General features: G+C 42.0%; 1 protein-coding gene across 1 annotated transcript in view; it reads left to right on the top strand.

Moving 5' to 3' along the window:
- Positions 1 to 22,938, top strand: part of DNAH5 (dynein axonemal heavy chain 5) — a 330,796-nt gene that overhangs the window by 285,609 nt on the left and 22,249 nt on the right. The window contains exons 70-75 of the mRNA XM_086361232.1: positions 2,888 to 3,037; positions 7,413 to 7,658; positions 12,947 to 13,166; positions 14,945 to 15,150; positions 16,859 to 17,062; positions 19,540 to 19,755. Coding sequence (XP_086217358.1) covers positions 2,888 to 3,037; positions 7,413 to 7,658; positions 12,947 to 13,166; positions 14,945 to 15,150; positions 16,859 to 17,062; positions 19,540 to 19,755 — 1,242 coding nt within the window. The remainder of the gene's footprint in view (positions 1 to 2,887; positions 3,038 to 7,412; positions 7,659 to 12,946; positions 13,167 to 14,944; positions 15,151 to 16,858; positions 17,063 to 19,539; positions 19,756 to 22,938) is intronic.

Here is a 22,938-nt window from a genome sequence, read left to right as displayed (position 1 = left end):
GTATGATTGGGCTTTCCTGGTGGCTCAGATGGAAAGAATCTGCCTGCAATGCAGGAGACCTGGGTTTGATCCCTGGGTCTGGAAGATCCCCTGGATACCCATTCCAGTGTTCTTGCCTGGAGAATCCCATGGACAGAGGAGGAGCCTGATGGACTACAGTCCACGGGGTCACAGAGTCGGACTTAATTGAGCAACTAACACTTTCACACATGGTTGATTCACAGTGTTACCTTATTTTCTGGTGTACAGAAAAGTGATTTAGTTTTATATATACACATGGACACACACATACACACTATATTCTTTCTCATTAGGGCTTATTATAAGATATTGAATATAGTTCCCTGTACTGCAGGACCTTGTTGTTTATCTATTTTGTATATAGAAGCTTATATCTGCCAATCCCAAACCCCTGGTTTCTCTCTCTCCTACCCTCTTTCCTTTTTTGTAACCATACATTTGTTTTCTATGTCTGTGAGTTTGTTTCTGTTTCATAAGTAAATCTATTTGTATTGTATTTAGAAATGATGTGTATGTGTATGTTAGTCACTCAGTTGTGTCTGACTCTTTGGGACCCCATGGACTGTAGCCTGCCAGTCTCCTCTGTCCATCAGGTTCTCCAGGCCAGAATACTGGAGTGGGTAGCCATTCTCTTTTCTAGGGGATCTTCCTGGCCCAGGGATTGAACCCAGGTCTTCTGCTTTGTGGGCAGATTCTTTACCACCTGAGCCACCAGGGAAGCCTTTAGAAATGATGTCATATGGTATTTGTCCTAACATTGGTCCTTGACTTTGCCAGCTTAGGTTGACGGAAAGCTTGAGCTGTATTTTTATGTTTTGGCTTAGGCCTGGTGATGACCGTGTAATTTGGGTGCAAGCTATTCTCTTGGGTTAAACAGCTTTTCTTTGGGAGATTTTAATGAATTCTAGCTTCTTCCCCTATGGGGTAACTCCTGGTGACCTTTCTTGTACCATTATTTGTTATTGAAGCAACTGTCTTCTGGATCTTATATTTTGTACCTGAAATCCCTCCACATAATGTAGTCTTTTGTGATTTGAAACAGGTTATTTTTTATTCTTACATGATACTTTCTGAATATGAACCCATATGCCTTTTTCCTTTGATTACACCTCTGAGAAATACACTTGGAGCTTTTTTTTTTTTTAATTGAAGTATGATTGCTTAACCATGTTGTTAGTTCCAATGAAGTGAACCAGCTAAGTGTATACATATATCCCCTCCCTTGTAGACCTCCCTCCCACCCACCCCCTATCCACCCCCCTAGGTCATCACAGAGCACCGAGCTAAGCTCCCTGTGCTATACAACAGCTTCCCAATAACCATCTGTTCTACACATGTATGTATGTATGCTTAATCACTCAGTCATGTCCAACTGTTTGTGACCCCATGGACTGTAGCCCGCCAGGGTCCTTTGTCCATGGAATTCTCCGGGCAAGAATAGTGGACTGGGTTGCCATTTCCTTCTCCAGTTTTACACATGATGCTGTATATATGTCAATCCAAAATCTCTCAGTTCGTCCCACCCTCCCTTTTCCCTTCTGTGTCAACATGTCTATTCTCTACATCTGTGTCTCTATTCCTGCCCTGCAAATGGGTTCATCTGTACCATTTTTTCTAGATTCCACTTACATGCATTCATATGCAGTATTTCTTTTTCTCTTTCTGACTTTCTTCGCTCTGTATGGCAGACTCTAGGTTCATGTGCATCACTGCAATGACCCAATTCAGTTCCTTTTTATGGCTGAGTAATATTCCACTGTGGGCTTCCCAGGTCGTGTGGTGGTAAAGAATCTGCCCCTCAGTGCAAGAGGTGCAGGAGATGTGGGTTTGATTTCTGGGTTGGGAGGATCCCCTGGAGGAGGAAATGGCAACCCACTCCAGTATTCCTGCCTAGGAAATCCCATAGACAGAGGAGCCGCGTGGGTTACAGTCCACGGGTTGCAAAGAGTGAGACATGACTGAACAGCAACAGAAAAATGTTCCACTTATACATGTACCACAACTTCTTTATCCATTCATCTGTTAATGGACATTTAGGTTGCTTAGTCAAAGGAAATATACCAGAGAACATAAGATCATGTTTATCTGCAGATCTGACTTGTTCTGTGATTGTGGGATGTTTGTTTGTTTAATGCTTATCTCTTTTCAATTTTTGTAAGCTTCAAAGGATAATGAACTGTCTTTTTTCTTCCCCTTTATCAATTGCCCAAATGAAACAAGTGCGATTATTCACTTAATGATGATATTAAGTGGTATATTTCAAATGACTCTAGATTGATAGAGTATTGACCAGAAAGCTTCAATAATAAACATGAATTAAATGTCTTCTTTAGTTCCAAGAATGATCCTGGGAAATGAGGAAGCATAAGTGAATGAAACTTGATTCTTGATCATGGGAGATCTCATGGATCAAAACAGATTTCCTTAAAATAATGAAAATGAATTTCCATTGATCTCTTTATTCTTTACAGAGTCGTTACCACAAGGGCACAGAAGAAATGACACAGCAGGGTTCTCCTTTAAAAGGGGTCTGTAGACTTGTGTTAATACAGACTGACTTTAGAGCAAATCACATTTGATTTTCGACTCTCAGATTTTTTGGTACCAGGCTATAAAATTTTAAAAAATAGTCAAGGGATATCATTTTGTTTTCCCACTCCAGTATTCTTGCCTGGAGAATCCTGTGGACAGAGGAGCCTGGTGGGCTACAGCCCATGGGGTTGCAAAGAGTCAGATACTCCTGAGCGTGCACACACACACAGGATATCATTCACACATGTCTGGAATCGTCAGAAAAATATCTGTGAAGTCTTACTGAAAGATTTTTCTGTGATGTGACACATTTCTTATCCCCTGGTATTTTCAGATATCAAGAAATGAGAAAATGTGGAAAATTTGGTTTGATAAGGAAAACCCTGAGGAGGAACCCCTTCCAAATGCCTATGATAAATCTCTTGACTGCTTTCGACATCTTCTCCTTATTAGATCCTGGTGTCCTGACAGAACCATTGCCCAGGTAAAAAGTGCATATATTAAAAATAAGAGAATATTTTTTTTTACTTTTTTATTTTATTTTTAAACTTTACATAATTGTATTAGTTTTGCCAAATATCAAAATGAATCCACCACAGGTATACATGTGTTCCCCATCCTGAACCCTCCTCCCTCCTCCCTCCCCATACCATCCCTCTGGGTCGTCCCAGTGCACTAGCCCCAAGCATCCAGTATTGTGCATCGAACCTGTACTGGCATCTCGTTTCATACATGATATTTTACAAGTTTCAATGCCATTCTCCCAAATCTTCCCACCCTCTCCCTCTTCCACAGAGTCCATAATAAGAGAATATTTTAAAGGAGAATTTCCTTTTAAATTTTAAAGAATATTTAAAACATTAACCCCCATGAGAATTTTCATGTGGGCTTCTGTCTAATTTTCCAACAATACAATTGTGAAAAATGGACAAATAAGCAAGAAATAATTGTACAGAAGTGTACATGTGGCTAAGTGATTTACTAATTTTCTTTGGCCTAAGTGGTACAATAAGAGTGAGTGAGGAAGCTATTTTTTTTGTTTTGTTTCTTTTTAAATGTTTTTTTTTTTTAATTGTGGTAAGAGTCACGTAATATAAAACACACTCTTTTACCACACGTAACTGTGTGGCCCAGTGGCACTAAGTACATTCACATCGTTGTTCAGCTCTCACTATCACCCGTCTCTGGAGTTCTCTACCTCCTGAACTGAAACTCTGTCCCCATTAAACACTAGTCCTCATTGTCCCTCCCCACCCCATCCCCACTGCCCCCCCCACCCCCGCCGGCATCTACCAATGTACTTTCTGACTCTATGCATTTGACTCTTCTAGGTACTTTGCATAAGTGGAATCAAAATTTGTCTGCACTTACTGTATATTGAAATGCATCTTTAATGTTAGCTTAATATAAGTCCTGCAAACAGATTGCACCATCCTTGCTTTCCCTTGTGCTATATATTAACAGTAGGGCAGTCGAAACTACGTTTCTAAGGTGGGCATATTGGTATAACATAAAGGTAATGCATTGTTCTTCCATATCATTTTTACATTAACTCAGAAAAGATAGGGAACTCCATTTTGCCAGTAGTAATGTAGTATTCCCTGGTGGCTCAGATGGTAAAGCATCTGCCCGCAATGTGGGAGACTGTGTTCAATCCCTGGGTCGGGAAAATCCCATGGAGAAGGAAATGGCAGCCCACTCCAGTATTCTTGCCTGTAAAACTCCATGGACTGAGGAGACTGGTAGGCTACAGTCCATGGTGTTGCAAAGAGTTGGACATGGACTGAGCTACTTCACTTTCACTTTTCACTTTCAATGTAGTATTTCTTAAGTAGGAAGACTGTTCATTTACTAGAGAGGAGAGAGAAAGTCTACAGGGCTGTACAGAGTTCCCAAACCCATAGTCGTTACCCTGAGACGTGTCATAAACCTTGATGTGAGAAAGAAGCTTTGCCTAAAATTCCTTGAATGATACTTAGGTTTAAATATAAGCCCTGCCTCCAGAAGATTCATCTTTTCAAAGACTTTTCATCTGCTTCCATCATGGAAGTTTACGCATGAAACACACTTGTGGTGTCTTGCCCACAGCTAAAAGTTAAATGCTACTATTCCCAGACATTGATTTTTTTAATAGACTTTTAAGAATAAGTCATAAAATAACAGTAGGCTGGAGTTTCTCATAGAAGGTAGGGAGTTTTCCCCTTTGCTCTCCAGAGGCCTGTTAAAAACATTCGGAGTAACCAACTCCCAGTCCTCCTAGGTACCTTGGAAATAACCGAATTCAATGATTTATTCAGAAAAGAAAAATGAGTTTTGCAACTCAGGGCCCTGAGATCACCCTTCCTTTGATTTTTCTTCTCAACTTCATTCCTTTTATCTTGCCCAAATGAATTGTCAAACAACTGCCTTATTTAAGGGGAATGTAGAAGTTTTAAGTAGACTTTTCCCTTCTCTCTCCCGCTCTCTGCCTCCCTCCCTCTTTTCCTTCTCTCTTCTTTCCTTCCTTCTTTCCCTTTTAATTCTTTTCACACTTTATTGGGGTCAATGTGGAAATTTAAATGTCTCCCATTCCTTTGTAACTTTGTTATCTTTATCCTGGCCTGAAATCCTTAGGCTGACAACAGCCATTTCTTCCTAATGAGTCTCCTCTAGTTCATTCTCACCTCGCCCACCCTAGTCCATCTTGTATATTCTAGAAGAAATAGAAATATCATTATGCTTTTCCTTTAATGGCTTCCCATGGTGCTTATGATAACATCCAAGTCTTAAGCAAGTTCTAGAAGGCCCCTTGCAAACATGTTCTCTCCTCTGAGGTTCTTATTCTCATATTAGATTTCTTGTGTGATTTTTCAACCAGACACCATCTTGGGAAGCATATGAGAAGGTCTACACTGTAGACATATTCAATCCCTATTCCCCGTAAGAGCATTAGGCTTATTGTCAGCATTTCAGCTGAGCGTGGCTGCAGACACAGTCAAAATCCTGGTTAAAAGAGCAATGTACCATCAGAGGATGTCTTGTGCTACTGCTGGTTTCTGTATAGCTGCTGAGCTAAGAATGGTTTTCGTAGTTTTAAATGCTTGAAAAAAAAAACTCAAAACAATATTTTGTGATATGCAAAAATTATATAACATTTGAATTCCAGGGCCTATAAAAGTTCTAATGGAACACAGGCTCACTTATTTATGGACTCTCTATAGCTGCTCTCATGCTGCAGTGATAGGTTAAGTTGTTGCACCAGAGACTGCATGGCCACCAAGATATAAAATATTTACCACTTGGCCCCTGATGTAGGGAACAGTATATTAGCTCATAGCTTGAATAGAAATTTCCATGTGGGATCAATGATGCATTCTATGACAAGATTGGCTTTTTGAGCTCCTTGCTAGACTAGAAGACAAAGCACTTGGCTCTTGAGAGATGCCACAGTGATGGCTGTACCAGGTACCTGTGGCTGAGAAACAACTGCAGTCTGTGGTACACCTGGGCATCCAGGCTATGAAGTCATTTCTGATCACCAAGCACACTGCCCAATGGCTGTGATGAACGTGTATACAAATAGACTTTTGGAGATGCTGAAGAATGTCAACCAAACTTTTAAAGTACCTTTCAGAAGGCTGTAAAAAATGTATGAAAGTAAAAATGTTAGTCATTCAGTTGTGTCCAACTGTGTGACCCCATGGACTGTAGCCTGCCAGGCTTCTCTGTCCATGGGATTCTCCAGGCAAGAATATTAGAGTGGGTTGCCTTGCCCTCCTCCAGGGCATCTTCCTGACCCAGGGATCGAACCCAGGTCTCCTGTATTGCACGCAGATTCTTTACCATCTGAACCACCAGGGAACTGTTTATATTAATACTTACATTAGAGGATTCCATAGTGGATCTGGTCAACTGGATATTAAGAGATAAAAAATAAGTGGCATCCTGTGCTCCAAATGCAGTTGGGTTAAACCTTTAAAATTAAGTAAGTAATTCAGTAAGTATTTGATACATTTCTTTCCATAAGTAGTCATTTAATAGTAATTATCTATTTGTTAAGTATCCGTTCAATCCCAGGCATTGTACTACTTACTTGATTATTTGAATGCTTATAATTTTCCCTTGAGCTTCCCAGGTGGCACTAGCGGTAAAGAACCCACCTGCCAGTGCAGGAGACACAGAGGTGCCCGTTTGATCCCAGCAACCCACCCCAGTATTCGTTGTTGCCTGGAAAATCCCATGGACAGAGAAGCCTGGTGGGCTATAGTCCCTGGGGTTGCACAAAATCAGACACGACTGAGCGCATATGCACACATACGCGCACACACACACATTTCCTTTAAAGCATTCTTAATAATAGAGTTGCCAAATATTTTAAACCTTCTGTATAGTATGAAGCAGCCAGTACATCGAAAGAGGTCCCAGACAAGAATTCGGCCAAACTGGGTTCTGGTCTTTTAAATGTGTGATTATGTTTTTGGCAAGTAAAGTCTGAAAGTGTTAGTCACTCAGTCATGTCTGACTCTTTGAGATCCCATGGACTGTAACCTGCCAGGATCCTCTGTCCATAGGATTCTCCAGGCAAGAATACTAGAGTGGGGTGCCATGCCCTTCTGCAGCATATCTTCCCCACCCAGGGATTGAACCTGGGTCTCTCACATTGCTGGCAGATAGAGTGAGGATTCAAACAAATAAGCAAGCAAGCAAATAAAGAGGTTAACCCACAAGAAAACAAACAAACAAACCTCTGCCCTATTTTCCTGGCAGGATTACTGTGGACATCATTGAAATAATCTGCAAAAACGAATTTTGGGAACCACACTGAATTGTGAATAAGGGGTTGGAGCTACTTTTGGTGACCAGTGTGCTGTTTTTGGCAGGCCCGTAAGTACATCATGGACTCCATGGGACAAAAGTATGCAGAGGCCGTTATCCTGGACTTGGAAAGGACCTGGGAGGAATCTGACCCTCGGACACCGCTCATATGTCTCCTGTCTATGGGCTCAGACCCCACGGACTCCATCATCGCCTTGGGGAAGAGACTAAAAATAGAAACGCGCTACGTGTCCATGGGACAGGGCCAGGAGATCCATGCTCGCAAGCTCCTGCAGCAGACCATGGCGAACGTGAGACCTGATGTCTACTTTTGTATTCTGTTGTTGACATTGCCACTTACAGGGTAACAATGCAGGAAAGAACCTACAAATCCTTAAGCGCTGAAATTTATGTGTTGCGTTCTGTTTGCCAAACAGGGAAAAGCACCTCTTATAAAACTTTCATGGAAAAATGAATACAATGTGAAACGTTTTCTGCTGAGCCTTGAATGCTGGGAAGCTTGCCCAGTGAGAGCATCTTATTTCCTGACCTGTTTGCATGGTGCTCAACCCTGCTCCAGGTCCTGAACCTTCTTTGCGGTTCATAGCTCCCCCTCTGTGCCTCAAGTTCCAGCCCCTGCAGATCTACTTGGGGAATCCACAGGACTCTGGAATCCACAACACAATCCAGAATGCAAAATCTGTGCCCTGGAGTCCCCTAGGCCTGGCCCAGATTCCAGAGGCCAGGAATCTGCCATTACCCTGTGATGGTACCAGAGATTTTCCGGAAACCTAGCCTGTAGCCTTCCAGGTGGGCTCCTAGAGCCCTTGGCAGCTTTCAAATTCAACAGTGTACAGCTCAGGCCATGCTCAGGACTGATCTGGGGCCATTGTAGCTGGAAGTCATGTGATGACCTGCCAATGGGAGAAGTTCAGAGCTGAGGCACTTTGAGGGACTTAAAGTTACGTGAATGCAGAAGGTGCTATTTCATCTCTGGAACTCAAGCTCCAGAACACTTGTGTGTTTACTCTGGTCTAATCTTAGGTGTCCAGATGGATCCAGTTTTATAATAGTGTACGCTCGGGTCACCACCTCGAAGAGCCAGAGGCTCCTCCCAGCCACATGAAGTCTCCCTGGTGTCCCCACGGTCATTTATCAAAGGCATTTAGAAGGTCCTTCTATATGTACCATCCTTTCTGTTACTTAGCAGGTCTAATGAAAAGGGGAGAAAAACCCCACCATCAACACACAGCAAGACTCTAAAGGGTGTACATTTTGGCAGGTCAGTTTGTAGTCAGTCCCTTGATCTTAACCTCAATTTCCACGTATAAAATATATATATGGGATTCCCTGATAGCTCAGCTGGCAGAAAACCCACCTGCAATGTAGAAACCTGGGTTCAATCCCTGGGTGGGGAAGATCCCCTGGAGGAGGGCATGGCAACCCATTCCAGTATTCTTGCCTGGAGAATCCCCATGGACAGAGGAGCCTGGCGTACTAGAGTCCATGGGGTCAAAAAGAGTCAGACATGACTGAGCATCTAGCACAGCACAGCACAGCAATGTGGGAGACCCAGATTAGATACATAATGGGTCAGGAAGATCCCCTGGAGAAGGGCATGGCAACCCACTCAGTGTTCTTGCCTGGAAAATCCCCATGGACAATGAAGCCTGATGGGTTGCAGTCCATGGGATCACAGAGTCAGACCTGACTGAGTGACTAAGCACAACCTTCTTTTGGATTCCCAGCTCTGCCAGAGGCTCCCTCCACCCCTTCTCCCCTCTCCCTGCACCCTTTGGCCAAGTACAGGGTGGCAGAACTACTTGCCTCTTATTCCTACTGGAAAACATGCAGTCATGGTCTAGATGCTTTTCCAGCCTATTTTGGAGCAGACTCCATGCCTCCTTCACTAAGCCTGAGCTCTCCTCAATATCTCAAGAATCCTCTATGCCCTCCAGAGAACACCCCCCCCCCCCACCATTTTGGACAGAACTGGCTGTCTCCCCCCAGCCACCAGGCACGAGGCCCACTATGAAACCACCGGGTTCTAGGTCCTAGCTGCTGACTCTAGAACCTTCCCACTGTGCTACAGCCTGATCCCTTCCCCCAGTCTAGAACTGAGTCTGTTGGGTTCTAGAATCTCCATATTTGCCTCTTCCATCCTCAAGCCATGCCCTGCCCCCAGCTTTGGTGAAAGGGAGGGGCCTTTCTTGTGCTCTGTGCTGACTGCTGTGCTTAGTTTGCATTTGGGAGGGGGAGGGCAGAAAGCACATGATTTAAATATACCTCAGTTCAGTTTAGTCGCTCAGTCGTGTCCAACTCTCTGCGACCCCATGGACTGCAGCATGCCAGGCTTCCTGGTCCATTACCAACTCCAGGAGCTTACTCAGACTCTTGTCCATAGAGTCGGTGATGCCATCCAACCATTTCATCCTCTGTCATCCCCTTCTCCTCCTGCCTTCAATTTTTCCCAGCATCAGGATCTTTTCCAATGAGTTAGTTCTTCACATCCAGTGGCCAAAGTATTGGAGTTTCAGCATCAGTCTTTCCAACGAATATTCAGGACTGATTTCCTTTAGGACTTACTGGTTGGATCTCCTTGCAGTCCAAGGGGCTCTCAAGAGTCATCTTCAGCACCGCAGTACAAAAGCATCAGTTCTTCAGGGCTCAGCTTTCTTTATAGTCCAACTCTCACATCCATACATGACTACTGGAAAAACCATAGCTTTGACTAGGTAGACTTTTGTTGGCAGAGTAATGTCTCTGCTTTTTAATATGCTGTCTATGGTTATACCCTTTCTTCCAAGGAGCAAGCGTCTTTTAATTTCATGGCTGCAGTCACCATCTGCAGTGATTTTGGACCCTAAGAAAATAAAGTCTCTCACTGTATCCATTGTTTCCCCATCTACTTGCCGTGAAATGATGGGACTGGATGCCATGATCTTAGTTTTCTGAATGTTGAGTTTTCAGCCAACTTTTCACTCTCCTCTTTCACTTTTATCAATAGCCTCTTTAGTTCTTCTTCACTTTCTGCAATAAGGGTGATATCATCTGCATATCTGAGGTTATTGATATTTCTCCCGGCAATCTCAATTCCAGCTTGTGCTTCATCCAGCCCAGCATTTAGCATGATGCCCTCTGCATATAAGTTAAATAAGCAGGGTGACAATATACAGCCTTGACGTACTCCTTTCCCGATATGGAGCAGTCCATTGTTCCATGTCCAGTTCTAACTGTTGCTTCCTGACCTGTATACAGATTTCTCAAGAGGCAGGTCAGGTGGTCTGGTATTCCCATCTCTTGAAGAATTTTCCACAGTTTGTTGTGATCCACACAGTCAAAGGCTGTGGCATAGTCAATAAAGCAGAAGTAGATGTTTTTCTGGAACTCTCTTGCTTTTTTGATGATGCAGCAGATGTTGGCAATTTGATCTCTGGTTCCTCTGCCTTTTTTAAATCTAGCTTGAACATTGGAAGTTCATGGTTCACGTACTGTTGAAGCTTGGTTTGGAGAATTTTGAGCATTACTTTGCTGGCGTGTGAGATGAGTGCAGTTGTGGGGTAGTTTGAGCATTCTTTGGCATTGCCCTTCTTTGGGATTGGAGTGAAAACTGATCTAGTCCAGTCCTGTGGCCACTGCTGAGTTTTCCAAATTTGCTGGCATTTTGAGTGCAGCACTTTCACAGCATCATCTTTTAGGATTTGAAATAACTCAACTGTAATCCATCCCCTCAACTAGCTTTGTTCCTAATGATGCTTTCTAAGGCCCACTTGACTTCACATTCCAGGATGTCTGGCTATAGGTGAGTGACCACACCATCGTGGTTATCTGGGTCATGAAGATCTTTTTTGTACAGTTCTTCTGTGTATTCTTGCCATCCTCTGCTTCTGTTTGGTCCATACTATTTCTGTCCTTTATTGAGCCCATCTTTGTATGAAATGTTCCCTTGGTATCTCTGATTTTCTTGAGATGAGCAATACATCCATGATTCGGAATCCCAGGTCTAGTCCTGGCCTCTCCTTCCTCTTGGCCTCCCCTGACCGCCAGCACTGAATTCCTCCCTCTGCTAGTGCTGTACTTAGAAAACAAAGACACTAACATTCACAGGACACTGATTCAACTTGAATTAAAATAAATAATGGTGGAACTAATATTATAATTTCAAGAAACTAAATTAGAATTTAAATGGAATATTTTTAGCCTTCAATTTATCTGTGTTTTCTGTTAGTAGTTTAATTTCTAGTCAAATGTAAAAAGATTTCTTACTATTACTAGCATGTTTAAAACTTGTCAGAGACAATAGTGTTTTATGCCAGAATGAACCAACTATTCTAGAATAGTAAAATGGAAGATCTGCTCAGTAAGAAGAACACAAGATATTAACACTGAAAGCAGCGAGGCCAAAGAAGCAAACTTGGCTAAGGGATTCCTTTCTGTGGGTGAAGGTTCGACCATCAAAATTCTCAACTAAGAAACTTAGATCAGGAGTCACTTGTATTCTGGATGAAAGAGCATCTGAAGCCTTTTTGTTGTTATGTTTCACATTTAATTCTCCTTTTTTTGAATTGTGAACAGTATCAATTAAATTTTCATAGGAAAAAATTAAATATTTATTCATTATATACTTCTGAAGAAAATTTAAGCGGATGTGTGACATTTCAAAAGGGGTCAGTTTTACATGTAACTTGATTAAGATTTTAGATCTGGTACTTAGTTTATGTTGTGCAAAGAAAAATAGGTTACACTAATCAAATCAAAATGATCCAGAATTACAGAGTCAAGAAAGTAGCTCAAGATTATGATCTGCATATTGTAGATGATTTTAGCAAAATTATTCTATGGGTTAGATATTGAAATGATTATTGTTGAGACTTCCCTAGTGGCTCAGTGGTCAAGAATCTGCCTTCCAATTCAGGAGACCTGGGTTTGGTCTCTGGATGGGGAAGATCTGGAGAAGGAAAAGGCAACCCACTCCAGTATTCTTGCCTGGGAAATCCCATGGACAGAGGAGCCTGGCGGGCCATAGTTGATAGGGTTGCAAAAGAGTCAGACATGACTTAGCAACTAAAACAACAGCAAAATTATTATTGCATGACCTAAATTTTTGCCTGTGCTGCTTTGTACAAGGAATCTTCTTATGCATATAGGATAAAGTGTATCAGAGATATGACTTATTATCTTCCAAGACTCTTGTTGTTAGAATAGTCTGATTCCCCAGAGAAGGTACTTACACATTCTAGAGGATATAAACCCTATTGCTGGTATTCTAGGAACTCTCTTTTTATGTTTTACTTTGGTGATTTTCATGACTCCAACCATATATTATTACTGCATTGGCATGCTAGTAATGGCATCCCATCAGACACACTTGTGGAACAAGAAAAAATGTAACCTATCTCAGTTAAACCTGATTGTATTCTTTAGATTAATTTATAGGGGTTAGTGGGGTTTTTTTAAATTTAAATTTATTTATTTTAATTGGAGGCTGCTTACTTTACAATATTAAGTTTTAATTACTTAATTTCTGAAGAAGGTACTAATTTGAATCTCTGGGTGAAACACAAAATGGACTAATTTCCATTTCCTGCTGCTGACTTAGGGAGGATGGGCCCTTCTGCAGAACTGCCATCTGGGACTGGATTTCATGGATGAGCTAATGGATATAATTATAGAAACTGAGTTTGTACATGACTCGTTCCGCCTGTGGATGACAACCGAGGTTCACAAGCAGTTTCCCATCACCCTCCTTCAGATGTCCATCAAATTTGCCAATGAGCCCCCCCAGGGCCTCCGGGCAGGACTGAAAAGAACATATGGTGGTGAGTCGAGAAATCCTTCCAAGTTTATGGACGTTCTTATGCTTACATTGTTTTCTTTAAAGACATTATGGAAAAGGGATTAGATAGGATTAGTTATAGCAAGTGGTGCTATGATTTAACATGATGATGAGGGCATAGCCACCTCTGTCCTGCTGCACGTGGAGTATCCTTGGCCGTGTTAGGGCGTCAGAGCTTCGGATTCCACCTTACGTTTTTCCTGTTTCCCCAATATCGCTCTCCTTTGGCCTGTGCTAGTCAGTTTCCCACTTGGCTCAGTGGTAAAGAATCCTCCTGCCAATGCAGGAGACACGGGCTTGATGCGAAGGTTGGAAAGATCCCCTGGAGAAAGAAAAGGCGACCACTCCAGTATCCTTGCCTGGGAAATCCCATGAACATAGGAATAGGTGGGCTACAGTCCATGGGGTCACAAAGAGTCAGACACAACTTAACCACTAAACAACCACAACCTTCTCTGCTAGACAGCTGCCCTTTTATGTTAAATCTAAAATGGATAATGTTGCTGTTTATGGTCTTCAGGCTCCATACCTAACTCAGGGCAGTAGCCTCTTCCAAGATGAGAAGCTGAATTAAAGTTATGGCCTCTGCCTTCATTTCATGTATAAGGATGTCAGGATGTGAGCGAAGTAGAAATCCCACCACAGCAACTGAATCAGACCCAAACACCCCTCCTGCCCCAACTGGAGCCAAGATTGTTCCCAATACATTCACTCCCTCTGTGTCACAGCTTCCTGTTTGAAGCTCACTGTCACAGAAAAAGCGTGAGCTTGGAGTTAAAAATCCTTCCTGAACAAATACCTTTATTCTCATGGGAGCTCATCACTCAAACAACCTGGGTTTCAGTTTTCTCGTATCTAAAATGGAGATAATAAAATGATAAATTTAAATTATAATAGTGTATTTAATAAAAATCATCAACATAGTTATTACATATAAATTTGAGATTTTTTTTGCAGTTGCTAACAAGGCTCACATTTTTGCCAATAAAGTAGATGTGGAATGATGATGACTGTAAAAACAGTTTGTAAATGAAAACATTTATAATTGTATATGTGACAAATGTATATCTGTATAATAATCATCATTATAATTTGGAGAATATACTCAGGTTGCAAAGGGCTTCTTTTTAATTTTATTATTTTTTATTATTCTTTTCAATTGAAGTATAGTTGCTCTACAATGTAAGTTACAAGTGTACAATATTGTGATTCATAATTTCTAAAGGTTATATTCCATTTATAGTTTTTATAAAATACTGGCTTTATTTCCTATATTATACAATATATCCTTCTTATTTTATATCTATTGGTTTGTGCTACTCAATAGCAATGGGATACTCTATACACTATTCTAATTGATATTAAATTGTTAATAGAGTATATAGAAGTCTTTGCAACCTTTGTCTTTGCAGTCTCTGTAGTAATAATAATAATAATGTCTGTTATTAGTCGTCATTGTAGTAATAGTAGCAGTATTTATTTTGCTACTATTTTTAGCCCCACTTTTTTCGTATGTTGGTAAGAACTTTATCCATGTGAGTGAGACCCCACTCCCCTCAAATCTCTGTGCATATTTTTCAGAGAAATGCCCTCTGGGTACCTAAAAGTTAAATTACAACTGCCATGTGACTTTGATAAAGATGATTCAAGATAAGTGAATTTTAATATCAGGAATTTACAGCAATCATTAATAACTTGTAAAAGTGGTAGGAAATAAAGATGTTTGAGAGATGATAGTTTTTCCCCACCTGACCTCAACAGGGGTGAGCCAGGACCTGCTGGATGTGAGCGCTGTGGCCCAGTGGAAGCCCATGCTGTATGCCGTGGCTTTCCTGCACTCAGCGGTCCAGGAGAGGCGCAAGTTCGGGCCCCTGGGTTGGAACATCCCCTACGAATTTAACCAAGCCGATTTTAATGCCACAGTGCAGTTCATCCAGAACCACTTAGATGACATGGATCTCAAAAAGGTACCTTGGGCACACTACTTTCTGCCTTGGGTGACTTGGGGCTTGAATCCTTGAGCTAACATGAGCTCCCCCCCGCCCCACCCCCAGCATGGGCTAAATCCTGTAAGAGCGATGACTTTCTGTGCTGGCAAAGTCATCCTCTTTAAGGCATAGCAACTTGGGTCACAGTAACCTCTTAATTTCAGGGAAAAAATGAACACATTTTGATGATCTTTTTATTTCTCCAAGGCAAGTTGACATTACAAGTAAGACAACCTAACAGGATCTATTGGAGGGAGGGAGCAATGGGTGAAGAAGCTTGTTTTTTAAAATCCTAAAACCAGTCCATCCTAAAGGAGATCAGTCCTGGGTGTTCATTGGAAGGACTGATGTTGAAGCTGAAACTCCAATACTTTGGTCACCTGATGTGAAGAGCTGACTCATTGGAAAAGACCCTGATGCTGGGAAAGATTGAGGGCAGGAGAAGGGGACGACAGAAGATGAGATGGCTGGATGGCATCACCGACTCGATGGACATGGGTTTGGGTGGACTTCTGGAGTTGGTGATGGACAGGGAGGCCTGGTGTGCTGTGGTTCATGGGGTCGCAAAGAGTCAGACATGACTAGCGACTGAGCTGAACTGAAAACACAAAAAATTTAGGGTCTAGATGACTTTTTAAAAATTGAAATATAATTGGTTTAAAATGTTGTGTTAGTTTCTGCTGTACAATGGAGTGAATCAGCCATGTACATAAATATATCCCCTCTCTCTTATTGCTTTCCCCCACCCCACTCCGATCCTACCCCCTAGGTCATCACAGAGCACTGAGCTGAGCTCCTTGTGCTATTCACCAGCTTTGCACTAGCTCTCTATTTTATATGTTGTAGTGTATGTATGAGGCTTCCCTTGTGGCTCAGATGATAGTCTGCCTGCAATGCAGGAGATCCGGGTTAAGTTCCTGGGTGGGGAAGATCCCCTGGAGGAGGGCATGGCAATCCACTCCAGTATTCTTGCCTGGAGGATCCCCATAGACAGAGAAGCCTGGTGGGCTACAGTCCATGGGGTAGCATAGAGTTGGGCACGACTGAGTGACTAACACACACACAGTGGATATATGTCAATCCCAATTTCCCAATTTTCCCACCCTTCCATTCCCCCACTATGTCTGCATGCCCATTCTTTATGTCTGCATCTCTATTCCTGCCTTGGAAAAAGGTTCATCTGTACCATTTTTCTAGAGTCCACATACATGTCTTAACATATGATATCTGTTTTTCTGGCTTATTTCACTCTGTATGACAGACTCTAGATCCACCCACATCTCTACAGATGACCTTATTTTGTTCCTTTTAGTGGCTGAGTAAATTCCATTGTGCATACATACTGCTTCTTTATCCACATACTCTTGAATGTGTGCTTTTTAAGGAATAGCCTCAATATTCTTAAAAAATAAGCATTTTTTTCTATTGAAATCAAAGTGAAGAAGTACATGAATGCACCACCAAGAGAATCTATTTCAAATCATGAACATGAGCTTTGAGTTCCCCTCATGTTTGCCTATTTAATTTTCTTTCTGCACTTTTTATTTACTGAGGAGTGAATGAAGAATGCACGAGTGGATGATATTGATGACAATGACTGACAATGCATACATAGGTGTTACCTGGTAGGGAAAATGGGGGTGAGACAGTCATTACTTCTGCCTCATCATTCTGTAACTTTTCCCAGGGTGTCTCCTGGACCACTGTCCGCTACATGATAGGAGAGATACAGTATGGAGGCAGAGTCACCGATGACTATGACAAGAGACTATTGAACACACTTGCTAAAGTTTGGTTCAGTGAAAATATGTTTGGACCAGATTTCAGCTTTTACCAAGGCTACAATATTCCAAAATGCAGCACAGTTGATAACTATCTTCAGTATATCCAGGTTAGTCATCTTCAGAATTTTATGCATAGAGCAAATATCTGTAGCCAGATGATTTTTTGTTGTTATTTATTTATACTTCATACTTCTTTGAAAATAAATCTTAATGGTGGTACATATTGAACGTGGAAGGTTCTGAGCCCCAGAGATGTTATCCTCATATGTTTATATTCATCTAGTGACTAAGCTGTTTATTTGTTCTGAGTGTCTGTTTTGTATCAGTTCTCTGCTTCCCTTTTCTCTCTCTCTCTTTTTGTCCACGTGGACTCTTAGTTCCCTGACCAGGGACAACAAGAACTCATGCCCCCTGCAGTGGAATCATGGAGTTTTAACCACTGGACCTCCAGGGAAGTCCCACTTTCCTTCTCTTTTAATGCCCCAGTGAAGAATATTCTTTGGAGAGATGACAGATTGGGCAGATTTAGATCCAAATGCTCTTTTGTGTAGGGCATTATACTCAGAGCCCTATACTCAATCTTATTTTGTGTTTCAAAGCATTTACCTTATTCCATGAATCTGTTTCTTAATCCTGACCTAATGGACAGCATATGAGTATTCTCAGAAACACACTCTGTATAAGAGGTTCCTCTAAGACTGAGTTTCTCAGCTTCGGCACCACTGACATTTGGAACTGAATACATTTTTGCAGGGGTGGGGGACAGTCCTGTGTAGAACGGCTAACATCACCCTTGTCCTCTACCCACAAGATGTCAGTTTCACCTCCTACCCCATTATAACAACCTTAAATGTCTCCAGACTGCTAAATATCCCTGGTGGGAAAATCACTTCCAACTTTAAAGTCTTGCTCCAAGAAGGAATAAGATTTTGCCAGGAAATCGGGGGGAAAAACTTGATTTGTGCTTCCAAGTAACTACATTTTCTGTCTCTGAATCTGGAATTCATTAGATCATTATTTAGTGATCTCTTTTGCTTCTCAGATTTATCTCAGGGTGAACCAACTAAAGCAAAACAGCCCCAAAGAGCTAAATATATCAGTGTATTTAGAGGTTCTGTGATGTATACATGTAATGAGTTTACCATATATCACCAGCCCTACACTTTTATTAATTCAAATCTACAAATATATTTGTCTTAACTGTATTATATGTGTCTTTAAATCATTTGCACTGAAGAGGAGAAGTGTATACGAAGGTATAAATTTAGGTATGCCTGCACATATATTTATTTATACACATCTCATTTTATAAGAATTTGAGTTCGCTCATAAGAGGGCATTAAGTAAAAAGGAATAAAATAATGGACTAGAAGGGAGGAAAAACGTGAATAAAGTTAAGTATACAATTCTCACGTAGAAGTATATGTCAAATTGTAGGTAAATTTTCTTCTGTTCAAGTAGCTGGGGTAGTATTTATCTGCTAGTTCTGCTGTTCTGCTTCTTAAGGGCTTCCCGGGTAGCTCAGCTGGTAAAGAATCTGCCTGTAATGCAGGAGACTCTGGTTAGATTCCTGGGTTGGGAAGATCCCCTGGAGAAGGGATAGGCTAACTAATCCAATATTCTTAGGCTTCCCTGGTGGCTCAGCTGGTAAAGAATCCGCCTGCAATGGGGGTAGACCTGGGTTTGATCCTTGGGTTGGAAAGATCCCCTGGAGAAGGAATGGCTACCCACTGCAGTATTCTGGCTTGGAGAATTACATGGACCGTATAGTCAGATACGACTGAGCGGCTTTCAGTTTTCTGCTTCTTACTGTGTCTTGCTGTATGTTTTTCTAACTTTGTTCCTCTTTTAATATTTCTCACTTTTCCCAGTCTCTCTCCTCCTTGAGAGAGTACATTTCCCACCTCTGGTTTTATCAGGCCATAATTGCTAAAGCTGTCATTTTTAGTAACAATTAGTTATACACCATTTATTTAAACAATTGGTTTGAATTAGATGGGACCTTCGAGAAACCAAATACCATTCCATAGTTCCCTTTCTATTTTATAAATGTATTATAAAATAAGATAGCGTCTCTGAATCAATTTGCTTAAAGTGCAGACATTAAAGAACCATGGGCTTATTATGTTAACTTTCTTTTCAGGACAACTTTTGATTCTATTTTTAAAAATATATTTATTTATTTATTTGGCCACACTGGGTCTTAGGTTTGGCATGCAAGATCTTTGTGGCAGCATTCAGAATCTTCCTTTGCAGTGCCTGGTCTCAGGAGTTGTAGCACACGAGCTTAGTAGTTGTGGCTCATGGGCTTAGCTGCCCTGAGGTTTGTGGGATCTCAGTTCTCTGACCAGGGATTGAGCTCATGTCCCCTGCATTGGAAGGCAGATTCTTAACTACTGGACTGCCTGGGAAGTCCCACTTTTGATTCTTTCCTAGAGAAATTATTGAGATGGTAGCCTGCCACATGTCAGACATATCATGTAAATGCTTATCCTAATAAAATCGTGTCTATTTGCTAAGATGTGTAATTTAACTGGTGCTTGTGTCAGCAGTCTCTGCTCACCGGTGGGTATTTGTCATTCAGAGCCTGCCCACTTACGACAGTCCCGAGGTGTTTGGGCTGCACCCCAACGCGGACATCACCTACCAGAGCAAGCTGGCCAAGGACGTGCTGGACACCATCCTGGGCATCCAGCCCAAAGACAGCTCTGGCGGAGGGGATGAGACCCGGGAGACTGTGGTGGCCCGGCTGGCTGATGACATGCTGGAGAAGCTGCCCCCGGACTATGGTCCTTTTGAAGTGAGTTGATGGCATCCTGACAGAATAGCTGTGGGTGTGCGTGGTTGGTTGGTTGTGGGGGTGGTGAGGAAGCAGTGCTACACTAAGTCACTCAGTCGTGTCTGACTCTGCGACCCATGGACTGTAGCCTGCCAGGCTCCTCTGTCAATGGGAATTCTCCAGGAAAGAATACTGGAGTTGGTTGCTAGTTCCTTCTCTAGGGCATCTTTTTGACCCAGGGACGGAGCCCACATCTTTGCATCTCCTGCTTTGGCAGGTGCTTCTTTACCACTGTGCCACCTGGGAAGACTGAGGAAGAAGGCAGGAGGGCAAAAATAATTTTTCTGAGATTAAAGAAATTATTTAAAAACCTCACTTCTTGAAGAAGCAGTGAAATAAGTATTTGAACCTATCGATGTAATCATTTCAAAATACAAATAATAAACCTGATGAGAGAGTTAATCTTCATAGTTAAATTATAAGTGTGTACTGATGGGTTAGGATTATTTTTCTATAATGTCTCCTGGAGGCACTTCACACTGTCATTTGTTCAAAGGAAAATGATGTATTCTTAGAGTAAAGCATCGATTATTTTACAAAAATAATTCAGGCCTTCTTAATTTCAGGAAGTCTATAGTTATATCATTAACTCTGCAGCTTCTTCATCACATCGGTTTTGAAAATTGATTTATCATTTTTTAAAATTAATGTATTTTATTTAACTGTGCTGGGTCTTGTTGTGCATGCAAGACGTGAGAGCTAGTTCCCTGACCCGGGCCCCCTGCATTGGAAGGGTGGAGTCTTAGCCACTGGACCACGAGGGAAGTCCCCCCAACTTGTCCTTTTAATATCAAGTAACTTCTAAGTGAAACTGACAGTTATGAAGGTTAATTTTTTTGACATTTTAGCATGTATTGTGGGAAGATTTACCCTGAAAACATGTTTAAATCTTTGCTAAAAGCAAAAGTAAGTGGCTTACTTTCCTTGTAGTCTTAAAAGATTTCTTGGACTAACCTTGTGACATTTCTGTCATAGGAGCACCAAGTTTCTTTATATATTGCCCTTTCCACCTGGTTTTCAGAAGGAATTCTGCATTTTGTTTCTTTAGCATCCTATTGTTTTCCATGTAGCAGGCCATTTCGGCTGCTAGTTTTTCACTATAGACTGAACTCAAAGAACTCTCACCAGGGGAATCATTTCCCCTGGAAGAAACTCTGATCACTTGGTTGGAGAAAATCAATACTGTAACCAGCTTTCATAAGCGCCTTTCATTATAGCATCAGGAAAGCAGTCATTCATGTCTAGCAGTGGCTGAAATATTTATAAAGCAACGAAAGTGCCTAAAATATATTAAGTGAAGTGGTAGTCACACAGACGTGTCTGACTCTTTGCGACCCCATGGATTGTAGCCTGCCAGGCTCCTCTGTCCATGGGAGTCTCCAGGCAAGAATACTGGAGTGGGTTGCCATTTCCTTTCATAAATAAACGTGGTGGTATGTATGCAGTTTAGAACAGTCACCTTCGTTTTGCTAAATTTGCTTGCTGCTGCTGCTGCTAAGTCACGTCAGTCGTGTCCGACTCTGTGCGACCCCATAGATGGCGGCCCACCAGGCTCTGCTGTCCCTGGGATACTCCAGGCAAGAACACTGGAGTGGGTTGCCATTGCCTTCTCCATTGTGTGAAAGTGAAAAGTGAAAGTGAAGTCGCTCAGTTGCGTCCGACTTGTAGCGACCCCATGGACTGCAGCCTACCAGGCTCCTCCATCCATGGGATTTTCTAGGCAAGAGTACTGGAGTGGCTTGCCATTGCTGATAGAACAATTAAGCCTGGCATGATATCTGATCCACAAAAGACTCTGGATAAATACTTGTAAGACAGAAATGAATGAGTGAGTGGATGGATAAATGCTTTGATGGAAAAAATAAAAAGCTTTAAAAACAGAAATCTAGCTTTTTGAGACAGCCTTCAGAATTGTTGCATACGCATACACATCTGCTTGTGTGTGTCCATGCGTGTATTTTCAAGTCTTAGATTGGCAGTGAGTGAATGTTTCCCAATAACTGCAGTTGTTGTTTGGAAGACTGTGTGTTCGTGGACGTGGATTTTATATTCTTCTGTGAATTAATGGCTGCCTGTCTTCTCTCACCTGGGATGAAAAATCAGCTGGTCCTCTAACCGATATTTCTTTTATTTTTTCTCTGTTTTCTGACAGTAAAAAAAAAAAGAAAAAGCTTACTATTTATGGAATTGTAAAGTTTAGGGCCCTTTCAGAAGCGCTAGAATACCACATATACAATATAACATTGTGTGTATGCTCAGTCCTGTCTAACTCTTTGTGAGCCCGTGGACTGTAGCCCGTCAGGCTCCTCGGTCCATGTAATTCTCCAGGCAAGAATACTGGAGAGAGTTGCCATTTCCCTCTCCAGGGGATCTTCTTGACCCAGGGATCAAACCTGTGTCTCTTGTTTGGCGGTGAATTCTTTACCACTGAGCCACCAGGGAGAGTGAAAAGTAAAAGTGTTAGTTGTTGAGTGTTCGACTCTTTGCCAGCCTGTGGACTGTATGGGTCCTGGGCTCCTCTGGACACCAGGCTCCTTTGTCTAAGGAATTCTCCAGGCAAGAATACTGGAGTGGGTAGCCATTCCCTTCTGCAGGAGATCTTTCCAGCCTAGGGATCAAACCCAGGTGTCCTACATTACAGGCAGGTTCCTTACCATATGAGCCACTAGGGAAGCCCTATATAGAACATTCAGTTCAGTTCAGTTCAGTTGCTCAGTCGTGTCCAACTCTTGGTGACCCCATGAATCACAGCATGCCAGGTCTCCCTGTCCATCACCAAATCCCAGAGTTCACTCAGACTCACCTCCATCAAGTCAGTAATGCCATCCAGCCATCTCATCCTCTGTCGTCCCCTTCTCCTCCTGCCCCCAATCCCTCCCAGCATCAGGGTCTTTTCCAATGAGTCAACTCTTCTCAAGAGGTGGCCAAAGTACTGGAGTTTCAGCTTTGGCATCATTCCTTCCAAAGAACACCCAGGGCTGATCTCCTTCAGAATGGACTGGTTGGATCTCCTTGCAGTCCAAGGGACTCTCAAGAGTCTTTTCCAACACCACAGTTCAAAAGCATCAATTCTTCAGTGCTCAACCTTCTTCACAGTCCAACTCTCACATCTATACATGACCTAGGAAAAACCATAGCCTTGAC

This window comes from Bos grunniens, chromosome 20, assembly GCF_055505025.1.
Source record: "Bos grunniens cultivar Pamir isolate PY7600 chromosome 20, Bosgru_T2T1.0, whole genome shotgun sequence".
Taxonomy (NCBI): domain Eukaryota; kingdom Metazoa; phylum Chordata; class Mammalia; order Artiodactyla; family Bovidae; genus Bos; species Bos grunniens.
The sequence above is the reverse complement of the archived record's forward strand: the minus strand, read 5'-3'. Positions and strand labels throughout refer to the sequence as shown.